At 41.4% G+C, this 13,828-nt stretch overlaps 1 protein-coding gene across 2 annotated transcripts in view; it reads right to left on the bottom strand.

The window, feature by feature from the left end:
* Window positions 1-1,084: 1,084 nt before the first annotated feature.
* KCNH5 (potassium voltage-gated channel subfamily H member 5) overlaps window positions 1,085-13,828 on the bottom strand; it is a 484,848-nt gene continuing 472,104 nt past the window's right edge. For both annotated transcript variants that reach the window (XM_068254273.1, XM_068254274.1), the window contains one exon: window positions 1,085-2,020. In XM_068254273.1, the coding sequence (XP_068110374.1) occupies window positions 1,085-2,020 (936 nt within the window). The remainder of the gene's footprint in view (window positions 2,021-13,828) is intronic.

Below are 13,828 nucleotides of genomic sequence, written 5' to 3'. Positions count from 1 at the left end.
GTTCAGCTCATTTTCCCCCGACCCCCCTACAGTATCCCTTTAAGTCTATGACTCTTCCTCACAATATCGACGCGATGAACCCTTGTGGTTTAATATAACATTGTCTTTCATCATACAAAGAGTGACAATGAATATTAATGACTATTAAAAATAAACATAAAGAACGCATGCTGTCAACTGCATATCTTACAAGCAATATCTAGATTAAAGAGTTATCTTTGGCAGGCCAGAATCCAGCTGGACATGCAATATTTACACTTCAAAAATTGATAAAATAATTTATATTCAAGTTCTGCTGAAGCAATGTTCCCTCTAAGCCATGAGATGGACCAACCTACATCTCTGAGGAACAGCTGCTGAAGTCCAAACATAGTCCCAATAACTAGTTGCTGGCTGGACATGGAGGAATTCAGCAACAGGATAAAAGCAGGTTGTTCACATGTGCTCTAAGTTACATGCTGTGAAATGAAGCTTAATTATTACTGTTCAGTGAGTACTTCACCCCAAACTATTCAGCTTTGGTCAGAGTGCAAGGGGTTAGAGCACCCATTACACATAGCGCATAGGGCTTTGACTAAGTAGAGAGCAATACTGTGAAATTCTCCCATTGTGATGAAGTCCTTCAACTCATGGCCTCACTTTAGTGCTGATGCCTCTGACAAGGACTTCTTTCTGACATTGGTTGGAGCAATCTACGAACTCATGGCCAGCAGCAAGAGGAAGAGATTGCTAAGAGAATATCACAATGGTAGACCTTCACAGAAGAACCCTGGAGGTAAGATCACCTTCAGATTAGATGTTGCCTTCACCCTTAGCCAAAGCTATACAAATAGTTTTGAGTGTTTCTTTTTCTGTCTTTCAGTTCACCCTGAAGGGTTACAGTGATTCAATGAAGTTCAGTGCAAACCCATAAAATGGACATAAAATCCATGTTTAACACATTCCAGTTCGGTCAGCTTAGAGTTAACAATGCATTGAAAAATCTAAGCTTATATCCGTATAAGTGCATATATCCATATGTATATGCCTACCAGACGTGCATGTATGCACCCATACACCCACTCACACTCTTGTACAATATATGTTATACTTGAATCTCATCTTTGTCTGAGTCCGGAGTTACTGGTCTTGAAACGCTAAAAATATCCTGACAATGTATTTGGACAGGGCTGGATGGAGTCTTAGGAGGTGTCGGGGGCGCTTTGCTTACTGATAATAGTTTTAGGATTTCTGCCACCTGCTGTTCAAGAGCCGTCATGCGACAGCTCAGTGACTGAATGTCGTCCTTGAGCTCATGTTTGACTTCTTGCAGCGTGGTTTGTAAGGCCTGTTCGGGGATGGGATAAAAAGGGTGCTTTGCATCAGCTTGAATTGGGCTGTGTTCCAGAGGACTACGTGTCTCGCCAGCTTTGTCTAGTCGAAGGTCACTTTTCGTTATACCACTATCGCATGAGTCTGTTTTCCTCAAGGGATTTTTAGACACGCCACTATCGGGGTCAATGTATTTTGGGTCATCTGAAAGCAAGCCCATGGATTCAGCCTTTGTTACATTATTCCAGTCCTCCTTTTTCTCCTCTTGGACCTGCATATTGTTTTTTAACCTTAGCCAGCCCTTACCGTTAGCGTTCTTTGCTCGTATCGGGCTAGTAACTTTAAGACAATTTGGGTCACTGCTGCCATTTGGCTTCATCTCTATTGCATCCCTGTTGTTTTGTTTCAAAGACTCACTGGTTCTAACATAAGAAAGAGATGTCTGGATGGGCGTGATCTGAGACACGGTTACAACGCTGGTGCCAGTAATGACAGCTCCATTGTGCACGGTACGGTTCTCCACTTGCAGTTGGTTCCTTTCCAGGTCGCTGTGTGCCGATCCTTGGTTCCGTAGCTCTTTCTGCTGCTTGAACTTTTGAAAAAGTTTCCGTACCGGGTGGTCTACAGGTATTGTGAGGGTCACTTCGTTCTTCTGGCGCAGTCGCTCTTCTTCTTCTTTCTTTACATCACTGATTTTTCGGAACACAATCTAACAGAACAAGAAATAATAAAAAGAAAAGTCATTAAAAATAAGGTTAGTTTCTGGCTTTCACAAGAAGAAACGAGGACATGCTTGGCCAGAAAACTTATACTATGCAGTTTATTTTCTTTGCTTTTTCCTCCTTTATTTTAGTTAGAAATTCATTGCTCCGAGGCAAGGGACTGAAATGTTGTAATAAGCGTTTGGATGAAAATACAATTCTATTTTATTACATTGCGTACCGTTTCCCTGCACAAGGGCTGAAAATCGTGCCCCGTATCCTGAGACAACACAACTGAAAATGAACCATTCGCGGGATCTTAAAAAAAATGAGATTTGAAAAAAACAATTTCACAAATGACTTATTTCTGCTGGTTTAGATGAACATTTTTCTTTACTCGCCGCACTTTAGGATGCTGTAATGTAAATTAAGGGTTACTCTGTACTGTATTATCTGCTCAATTACCAGCAGCACATGCTATCATTACATTATTAAAGTTTCCTTCTATGGCTCATTATCTTTCTAATGAGCTCAACAAATGATAAAGGGAGGTTTTTTTTAAATAAATGCCTTAACCGCAGAGTGCCAGGAAACTTTGCATGTCTTTATAATTCACAGCCAAGTCGTCTGGCATAAACACTATGATGTGTGCTGCTTAAATACCTTGGTTCTTTTCTCACACATCGTAGAAGGATCATGTGTTGAATCGGGATTGTTTGCCACAAAATCAAATTCCATTTACCCACTGCTCTGTGTTTATTATGCAGCCCGCAACCTAATCCTGCATTGCAAGCATTCCAATCCAATCATAAATGTTTCTGCTGTAATGAATCTTATCTCAGTCAGCCTGGCTCTATTTGCTACATTGCTGGGGAGAAGGAAGCTTGTTATCTCCCCTCCCACTTTCCTGATCCTCACTGATCAGCTGTGGGCAGTTCAGTGTGACATAAGGCTGAGAAGGGAGAAGCTGCTGGAATACGATTTATGCTGCGTTCAAATGTGTTTACAAAGCAAGCTAGATATGACAGTGCAGTTTCTACATGAAAAAAAAGAGTAAAGGAGGAAATGGCATCAGTATTGGCTTCACTCAGAAGAAGTAGAAATGGAACATGCCAGGGACAGTTTTCTCTGTACTTACTATATAAAATTCACTGAAAACATGGGCAGTACAATAAATATGTTATGTAAGTAGAACAAGTATTTATCTACTTATATATGTGTTTTTTTCCTTGGATAGTATAGCTGTCCCTGTTGTTCGAAAATGGAAAGTCTACTGTACATATAAGTCCAGATAATACTAGATTAAGTAGTAACAGTGAAAACAAAAAGGTCAATAACATCACTTATTTTTTTTAATTATTATTCTTCCGGGTCTTCCAGCCACCAGGCCTACTGTTGCTGGTCGGGGCATTTTGAGGCATAAGCAAATAAGGCAGTTGTTTAGGACTCCACCAGCAGTGATGATGATCATAATGTGTAATTACGATTTCACAAACTTTTGTGTAATTTTTGTAATTATGATTATGATCCCAATTGAGAAATCGTAATCACGAAAAATTATGCAAAATTTCATTTAATTATGACCCTACACCAATTTTCTGTCATTACAATAATTTCCGTAATTATGATCATGATTATGATTTCGTGTTACCCGTAATTTCGTATTTTTGTGTAAAGTGTGTAATGGAAGATAGTGGTGCTATATGATAGCTCCATTTTTTGAGATAAGAAAGAGGGACACAGGGGCGTAACAATAGACCCTGCAAGGGATGCATCAGCAGGGGGGCCCAGAAGCCGCAGTGGGCCCCGTGGTGGGATAAGCTTCTTTTCCCTGTCCTGAGAGACTGACAACTAAGGGCAAAGAGAGAGAAAACTTTCTGCTCTCTGCACAATTGTTCTAATGACTGTATCTGCTCAGACACTAATAAAGAATTACACAAAGTTTTGTAGACAAAGATTTGTAGACTGTCCCTATTCAGTGTTCAGCAGGGTCTTGTGTACAGTGCTGCTCTACCCCAAGCCTCTCTACCCTCCCCAAGTGCTGTGTACTGTAGTGATGCTAGAGTCTACAGAGCCCGTTCTGCTCCATCAGAGATGGACAGAGTGAGTGTAATAAGCTGAAACTGGGAGCACACTTGCCTGACAGTTTTCTGTATGCATTTTCTGCACACCTGGGGGCTTGATTCACTAAACCGTGATAACTGATATCACGGTCATGCTAGCATTTTGCATGCAATAGCAAATTTTCACACGCAAACGCAAATTTTCAATTCACGATTGCACACAAAAATCGTTACGCAGGCAAAAAGCTAGCGCGACCATGATATCAGTTATCACGGTTTAGTGAAACAAGCCACCAGGTGTGTCTGTATGTGTGAAAACATACACGTTTTATCACAGAAGCTAATGTAACTGATAGATAAAATGCCTGCAGTGCTTCACTGCTGTCTGTTGTTATCTGCATGGGGAAAACAAATTCAAGTGTGCACTAGCCAATTGATTAACATTGGTTCTCAGTTTACCTGTGCAGAAAGCGAGGAAGGCTTGCAAGTGCTCCAGGCCAATATATTTTAGCAGATTTTTTAATTTTTTAATTGTAATATTTCCTCACTTCTAATTAGTACTGCTGTATTGTGTATTTATGATCACTTGTCACTAGGGGGCAGTGTGAGACAATAACAGAGGAATTCTGCTTTTAGTTTCTATATTTTATGCTAGCAAACAAAGAGATCAAAGCATTCCAAGAATTTACAACACCGAGTTCTGCCGACTAAGGTCAAAAGCAGTGCACTTATCTCAAACGAGATAACTCTATTGAAGGTGCTAATGGGTTAATATATTAAAAGGTAGTGATGTAACTTTCTGTATTCCTGCTAAGATCTTTTTTTCCTTATTAGGCCACGTTTTACTTCCTGTGACATCATCAGGCAGAGGTCTATTGACTCCACCAGGTATGGAAACACATCCACTATACCACCTGTTTAAGGATCCCTCCTGTAGCGCATTCTATCCGTTGCAGTGGAGCTGTAAATGGACAGTTCTGGCTTATCTGCTTGCATTCGGTTGTGCATTTACAATGGGTCTTATTCTCATTGTCATTTGCAATCGCTCTGCAGTCCTGGGAAGCTCAGGATGCTGTCAGCATTCCACCAATTGCTTGTTGCAACTGAGCTGCGGCCAGATAGCCCTGGATTTCCTGCATGCATGTTGTTACATAATACTGCATGTATTTCTTATGTGAGTCCTTTGCATTCACAGCCAGCTAGCAAATGGTAATCAAGCCAGCTCAGGATTGAGTGATTACCATTCAGTTGTGTGGAGATTTGCATACCTGCATCCATTGGCTGATGCCAGCATAAAAGTCTGCCTCCCATTTCATACCCCACCCGTCATAGTGGTCAGTACGCTTATCTGCTGGGCACCTTGTTACTCTGTATAGTTCTGTTATTGTAGTTCTATGCAACCTTATTACTTGTGCTTTAGCTAGTTCTTGATAAATATATATGCAGACTTGCTAATTTATATTTATCCGTTAGTTGAGCCGTTTGTTATTTTTCTTATTATTGTGTATTGCCTAGTTCCATGCTTGATGGACGTTCGCTGCATCTGCGGTGGGTCAGTGAAGTCCATTATCCAGATAGCTTGGATTCTGCCATCACCATGTTGGTGACTGGTAGTATTCCTGCTACTCTAGTTTCTGGCAACGTAACTATAGGCTGCAGTTGCTATTAGTTACGTTCTATCCTGTAGTCTTGCCTGGGTGGATGCTTGCTGGTGACTGTTGTTAGCCTGCTTGCTCTGCTTCTGTGGATGTGACTGTGAGCTGTGGTTGCTACTAGTTACGCTCCAATCTATAGTCCTGTCTTGTACCTGTCTGAATGCTTGCTATCTCTAAGGCAGCAAAGTGCGAAGTGTCGCTACAAATAAAACACAATGGCAGTGCAGTGCGATGTTGCGCTGCCATTGTGTTTTATTTGTAGCGATATCGGAAGCCCAGAGCTGCAGTTGCTCTCAGCAGCCTGTGTAACCTCTTCCATTATCCAGTTCTTAGCCTTGTTGTGCTGGGTAGTCAGAAAGTATGACGCCCCAGCATTACAACCTGCAATACTGCAGCCTACATAGACTTCAGTTCATATCATCTTCTTCAGCTACTTGACGCATTAAACAAACATTAAGAGTTCAATTAATTTTCTGAACTGCATTGACAGGAAAGAAAAAAAAAAAAAAAGCCTGAAGGGAGAGAATAGATATTAAACAATTTACTGTCAGGATGGTTTCCATTTTCTGCTGCAGTCCCTTGGCTCTGTGAGCTTAATGTACTGAAATGTACTATCAGCCCACTCAAACAATACATTGTTTGGTGGCCCAGGGGAGTCATTACAGACAAGGCAGCCTCACAGAACCGCTGCAGGGCCAGGACAAAGGAAGTATGTGCCTCTGGTGGCCCCATCTGATGACATATTGATCTATGTATTTCTGATACAGAGACTGAGATACACGCTACGCTGATGCTCCCTAAATAGCAGATACTGTTAGTGCTTGCTGTGCCGGCCATAGTGGTGCATGGACACGCTTAGCTCAATAGCGATTACTGCAAATGACAACAAAATGCGCACAATCATTTTTACGCATAATCCATAAAAAAAAAAAAAACATGCAACAAGGTGTAAAGATAGTTAGTCATAAGGATGCAATCTGTTTTTAAGTAGCGCTGTTCCTTTCCTCGCCATGTACAAATGTAAGTAACTTTGGTCAGCTGCTCCCATTTAAAAGCATTGCTTATTGATGTTTATGCAGAGCTTCTGTTTAGTTTCAAGGTGCGTTTGCAGTTTCAGCGCACCTCTGATTGGTGGCCATTCGGAGGCGGCCTGGTGATGCGCTGATACACCTTTGCGCAATTTTGAATTTTTACTAGGTAGCACACCCAGGCTACGCATATGCATAATTTTCAGGATTAGTTAGTGTTAGGGCGCCTCCCATGGGGGATGACTTGTTTGCAGTGGGAGGGACGAGTACTTAATAAATTGCATGCAAGCTATTATGGAAACCAACATCCTCCAATGGTAGACAGGTGCATTTTATTTGAATGCTGGGTGTGTATTTTATCCCACTAGTGGGGCTTGCACTCTCAAGCAGGTAGTCATAAGGATGCAATCTGTTTTTAAGTAGCGCTGTTCCTTTTTTTTGGGGGGGGGGGGAGGGGTTCAGCGCACCTCTGATTGGTGGCCATTCAGAGGCGGCCTGGTGATCCGCTGATCCACCTTTGCGCAATTTTGAAGGTGTGAAAATGATTGCAAGCACCAAGCAAAAAATAAAAATTCCTTGTGAGACGATACGTCTTTTTAATGTTCATATGAGCTTTTTGTAGCGATTCAGTTTGTGCTTCAGGATATGGGTGGTAATGGAAATGCTGCGGGCCGACGCCAGGGCCCCTGAGTGCTGCTGGGCCCCTCCAGGTCTCCCCTGACCTGTGCTGGCTCAAGCAAGGTTTTGTCAACTTTTCCCACATGGAGATTGTAAGTTACCGGCTGGACAGCGTTGGAGATAAATACCGAACAGTTGATTTAGGAATGCTTTAATCTTTGTGAATTTTCTTGCAATTCCTTGAGGTATTTACTACACTGGTTGGCATTTTTTTCAGTGCAGTAATAGGTTTAGTGAATTGGCATTTGGCAAAGTGATCGGTAAAATCAGCTATTTTCTGCATTAACAAATGTGGTAATGCTTAGTGAATTGAGCCCTTCCTGGCTTGCTAGTGTATCGCTTTTAATCTCACAGCTATTGTTAATTAAAGCTAATTTATCCAGTCTTGGGGGTGGGGGAGGGGGTTGGGAGAGTCTCATTTATAATTTTAAATTACTTAAAGGACCTCTGTCGCAAAAATCTTAAAATTTTGAATACATGTAAACAAATAAAAACAAGAAGTACATTTCTTCCAGAGTAAAATGAGCCGTAAAATACTTTTCTCCTATGCTGCGGTCACTAACAGTATGTAGTAGAAATCTGATATTACCGACAGATTTTGGACTAGCCCATCTTCTCATGGGGGGTTCTCAGGGTTTTCTTTATTTTTAAAGCACTTAGTGAATGGCAGTTGCTCTGTCCAACTGTCTAAATAGTGTACGGTGAGCAGGGAGGCTGGCCAGCATCTTTGTATAAATCTTTTTTAGGGAACATCTTTATAAAGAATAAAGGCCATGCTGAGCATCCCCTATGGAGAGATGGACTAGCCCAAAATCTGCCGGTAATGTCATATTTCTAATACTTACTGTAAGTGACAGCAACATAGGAGAAAAGTAATTTATGGCTCATTTTACTCTGGAAAAAATGAACTTCTTATTTGTATGTGTTTTAAATTTTAAGATTTTTGCGACAGTTCCTCTTTAAGTAATTGGATTTTTCCACTGTCTAATACAGCTTGCTAAAATTTGCCAACTAACTGCCTCTTCACCCCCTCCCTTCTGAGTAATCCTGCTGTCAGGTCTCCATGGGCGAAGACAAGACAGCTGTGCTGTGTGTTCAGTGACAACATGTCTCCCCCAAAAAGTAGGGGTAAGCAGGGATTTAGCAAAGAGGCTTGGCAGAGATGCCAATTTGACAATGCTACCGTTAAATTTCAAAGCTTAGAAGGATAAATACCACCAGTATGCTGTATACAGAAAGAGGGGGACTGTGGCCATCTTGTGGCCAAATAGTAAAACTACATTTACATACATTTTTTAATGAAATAAACACACATTATTGCATTTAAAATTAACTGTTTACCTCCTACACCAAAAATTACCCAAATAAATTTGTTGATGGAAAAAATTACAATTAAAAAAAGAAAACCCATAAATCGTTACCTAAGGGTCTGAACTTTTTTTTTTTACTATGCATGTGAAGAGGGTATATTACTATTATTTTTTAAATTATAAGCTTGTAAATAGTGATGGACACAAAACTGAAAAAATGCACCTTTATTTCCAAAGAAAATATTGGCGCCATACATCGTGATAGGGACATAATTTAAATGGTGTAATAACCGGGACAAATGGGCAAAAAAAAATACTTAGATTGTAATTATGGTAGCACATATTATTTTAAAGCTAGGCCGAAATAAGGATTTTTTTTCCATTTTTTTCTTAATATTCCTGTGAAAATGCATTTAGAAAAAAATAATTGCAAAAATGTACCACCCAAAGAAAGCTAAATTGGTGGTAGAAAAATGTACCACCCAAAGAAAGCTAAATTGGTGGCAGAAAAAACAAGATATAGATCAATTCATTGTGATTATTAGTGATAAAGTTATTGGCGAATGAATGGGAGGTGAAAATTGCTCTGATGCATGAGGTGAAAAATACCCGCAGGCTGAAATGGTTAAAGTGAACCTGAACTGAGTAAAATTATTTAAAGTAAACACATGATGTACCTGCAAATTAATATTACATACTTATGTCACCATCAGTTCCTCTCAGAAGCTCATCATTTTCTTCTAACAATGATTCCTTCCAGTTCTGACTAGATCTTGTTAGACTTGTCTCTCAGGAAGCTGAAAGCCGTCCCTTTTCACTACATCAGTTGCTGTAAATTATAACTGAAAGGACAACTGATGCGCAAGGTAATGTCCATATTTTCCTATGGCTCAAGTGAGATTCCTGGATAATAGAGCGTTGACCTGGATGCTGTTACGAGGTCATCGTAATTTTTAAAATGGAGGACGGAGAATTCCATTGATCACAGACAAACAGGATGCAGAAGAGGAGATTAATAATCAGAATAATAACCTTTAAGGCCTCATTCACAGTGGGACGTTGCAGAGCTGCGTTATAAACTCTTATAACGCAGCGTACCGCACTGCAATGCTAATTCTATGGTACATTAACAGTGCGTCCTTAGTGTCGCATTGTAACGTGTAGCGCTATGGTAATGTACTGCTAGCAGTGCGTTACGTCGAAACACACACTTTACCAGGTAGAGGAAAGCATACATTTCATTGCCTGTATGCTTCACTGTACCTAGTGTATGCGACGGTAACGCAGCATTAATGTGCGTTACCACCTTTTTTGGCATTGCATTGTAATGCTGCATTGTGACTTTAACGTCGCATCACAACACAATGTTCCACTGTGAATGCAGACTAATAGATAAGCAACAGCATAATAAACTTTAAAGTGTAACTGTCGGGCATAAAATCAAAAATCAATCCTTTATTTTTATCTGGTAAACAAGTAATAAGGATGCTAACCAGGCAATCCAAAAGTTAAAATCTCTATTACTTTTCTTGTTTATAAATGATCATTCCCCAGTTTACCCGACTCTTATTTGGTATGTTGCCGCACAAATGGAAGTTGCACGGCATGCTGGGTTGTCCTTTTTGCTTCTTTATTTCCCCTCAGACTTAACTAATGTACAGAAGCAAAAAAGGACAACCCAGCATGCCCTGCAACTTCCTTTTTGTGTACCAAATTTTGTGTGTACCAAATAAGAGTCAGGTAAACTGGGGAATGATCATTTATCGACAAGAAAAGTAATAGTGATTTTAACTTTTGGATTGCCTGGTTAGCATCCTTATTACTTGTTTCAGGGTTGCCAACCGTCCGTATTTGGACGGGCAGTCCGTCCAAATGACCCTAAAAATGCAGTGTCCGTATCTGCCTGTATTTTACATTAGGCGTCCGTCCAAGAAAAGTGAATTTTCGAATAAACATCATGCGCATGCGCGCATCTTATAGAAAGCTGCTGATCACCGACGGCTAAACAAGGAGTCCTCTGCTGTCCCTTCCCTCCAATCAGTAACGGCCTTTTTGGAACTGGCTCCTCTCTACAGCCAATAAAAAGAGAGAGGGAGCCGTGCCAGCCCCACCCCCACAACCCGTCATCCACTGTTTGCAGTTCAGGAGGAGGCTTTAGGCAGCACTTTTGCTAAAGAATACTGGTGAGCAGCAGCAGCCTGATCACTACATGTAGATACTCCAGGAGCTGCTAGATGTAGCCCCTGGTTTGTCCTGTGTTCTACCTCAGCCACTCTCGTACATCAAGACACGGAGCACTGCAGCAGCCAGCTGAGCAAGGTAATGTGTGTGGCTCAGCCTGTCAGGCTCCGTCGCTCAGAACAGCCGCTGTCCCTGCTATAGGTCAGATAAACAATGTGATAGAAAGCTCGGAGGGTCAGGGTAATTCAGGGATATATGTGTGTGCACTGTGCAGCCTTTTTGTTTATTCTCCTTGATCCCACCAGGCAGCCAGGTAATACTTAGTAGCTAGAAGAAATAAAAGGGGAGCTGCCATTCCAGGAATATTCTAGCTGCTAAAGGAAAAAATAAAGCAGGAGTTAGGAGAGGTGATTTGCTGTCACATAGCACTGCATTTTTTTCATTGGGGGTAGGGTGGGGTGCAGACAAGCAGTGCACAGCATGAGTGGAAAAGATCCAGTACTTTGTGACAGCAAGTCACCTCTTATGACCCCTGCTCTGCTTCTCCCTTTAGTCACCTGAAGTAGACTATCGCCTTTTTTCCTGATCCATATTCATTGGGTGTAAGGGGCTCACAGGGTTGCTACATTTATCACTTCTTGCCTCTGGTGTTGCTAGTAGACGGGTATGAAATAGCCTTTGGCACCCATAAAAAAAATACACTTAAAAAATGTGACCTTCCCTCGTTAAAAAAAAGTGCGCTACTGACTCCGCCCACATGTCCGTCCAAAAGTTTGTGTGTCCTGCTTTTTTGGACCTTTTGTCCGTGAAAAATTAGAAATTAGGTTGGCAACCTTGACTTGTTTACCAGATAAAAATAAAGAATTGATTTTTGATTTTATGCCCGACAGTTACACTTTAATAAAAAAAAACATTTCTTTGTTAAAGCTGATAGAAATCCTGCAATGAATCTGCAGTATGTCTACTTCCTGCTTTCATGGAAGCAGACATAGGGCCTGATTCACAAAGTGGTGATAACTCAGTTATCACGCCTAAAAGACTTTAGGCGTGATAACCTTTGCACCGGTGAGTTAGCACCGGTTTGTGCTGGTTATCGCGTGCAAAGTCCCGCGCACAATCGCGCAATTCCGCGCGCAACGTCCATAGGGTTTAATGGGCGCATCGCGCGCACTGCACCGTGCGGCGCGCGATTGCGCACGGGAATTTTACGCTAGTTTCATTTTATCACGGATAAACTGAGTTTAGACGTGGTAAAGGGCTTTTCACAGGCGTGCAAACACTTTGCACCTAGCAAGGAAATGAGCAGCGCTACTTAAAAACAGACTAGTGCCTACTAGAGATGGCCCAGCCTTGGAGAACTCATGGAGAAGCACATGATCAGTTTGATCAGCTGATAGATTTGTAAGCCTCTGATTTGCTGTGATGACTTCCTGGTTTAACACATGATCATGACCAGCAAATCAGAGCCTTACAAATCTATCAGCTGATCAAACTGATCATGTGCTTCTCCATGAGTTCTCCAAGGCTGGGCCATCTCTAGTGCCTACCTGCAAAAGTCAATCCTCCATCTCTGATTGGAGGCCATTCGGAGGCAGCCTGGTGTTGCGCTGATCCACCTTTTGCGCAATTTTCGATTTTTCAATTTTACTTGGTAGCGCACCCAGGCTATGCATATACATAGGTTAGGATTTAGTTAGTGTTAGGCCCCTCCCATGGAGGATTGACTTCTTCGCAGTGGGAGGGACGAGTACTTAATAGGTTGCATGCAAGCTGTTACAGGAAACCAACATCCTCCAGTAGTAGACAGGTCATGTGTATGCTCGGTGTGTATTCGACCCCACAAGTGGGGCTTGCACTCTTTTGCAGGTAGGCACTAGTCTGTTTTTAAGTAGCGCTGCTCATTTCCTTGCTATGTACTAATTTAATTCGTTTTTGGTCAGCTGCTCCCACTTAACAGCCATGCTTTTGGTGTATATGCAGAGCTTCTGTTTGGGTTCAAGGTGCGTTTGTAGTTCCTGGGGGGGCTCAGCGCATCTCTGATTGGAGGCCATTCGGAGGCGGCCTGGTGTTGCGCTGATCCACCTTTTGCGAAACACTTTGCACCGCTTTGTGAATCAGGCCCATAGGGTTAAAATTCTGTGTTTACAAATTAGCTGCTCTGCCGAGGCAATCAGCTGACACAGCTGAGAGATAAAATTACACTTGTGATTAGTCACCGATGACAGGGAATTAGACAGGCTAAACTCTTTAAAAACATACAGGGTGGATTTCTCTATGTTTTCCTTCTGTTCTGTGCAAGAGTTCAGGTCCACTTTATCCTCCACTCTGCTTTAAAAAAGTAGCATTTTCTCCATTGATGTTTCCCAACCTGGCGGACGAGATTTGGCTGGAAAAAGGTAAAAAACTAAAATTTTTGGGAATAAATCTGTTTCAATCAATGAGTCTAGCCAGGTTTATCAGTGTCAGCATTTTTGAAAACCACCTATCAAAGTGTTCATTCTCAGCTCTGCCTAAAATAACAGTAACCGAACAGCCACTATCTTGCCAGGGAGAGAGAAGCAGACAATGGCGTTTTGGCTAATTAAGTAGAGCGTTAATGTCCCAGTTTATGAGTACTGCACAAATGCATAATGGATAAGGCGATAAATAATGCATCGTAACCGTATCTTGCAACAGCATAATTAACATGACATCAGCTTAACGCAATAGTGCAGTTATGGACGTAATGATAAATTCATTGATTTTAATTAAATGCTGTACATTGCTTGCTCTAATATTAACCACTTGGGTCCAAAGTATTTAATGGCTGCAAGTATTTCTACAGTCCAGGATGTTGAAGATGTATTTTTTTTCTTATTTCAGTATTGCGTTTTGCTAATGGTAACTAGTAACTGTATTTAA

Source organism: Hyperolius riggenbachi, chromosome 9 (genome assembly GCF_040937935.1).
Source record: "Hyperolius riggenbachi isolate aHypRig1 chromosome 9, aHypRig1.pri, whole genome shotgun sequence".
NCBI lineage: Eukaryota > Metazoa > Chordata > Amphibia > Anura > Hyperoliidae > Hyperolius > Hyperolius riggenbachi.
The sequence above is the reverse complement of the archived record's forward strand: the minus strand, read 5'-3'. Positions and strand labels throughout refer to the sequence as shown.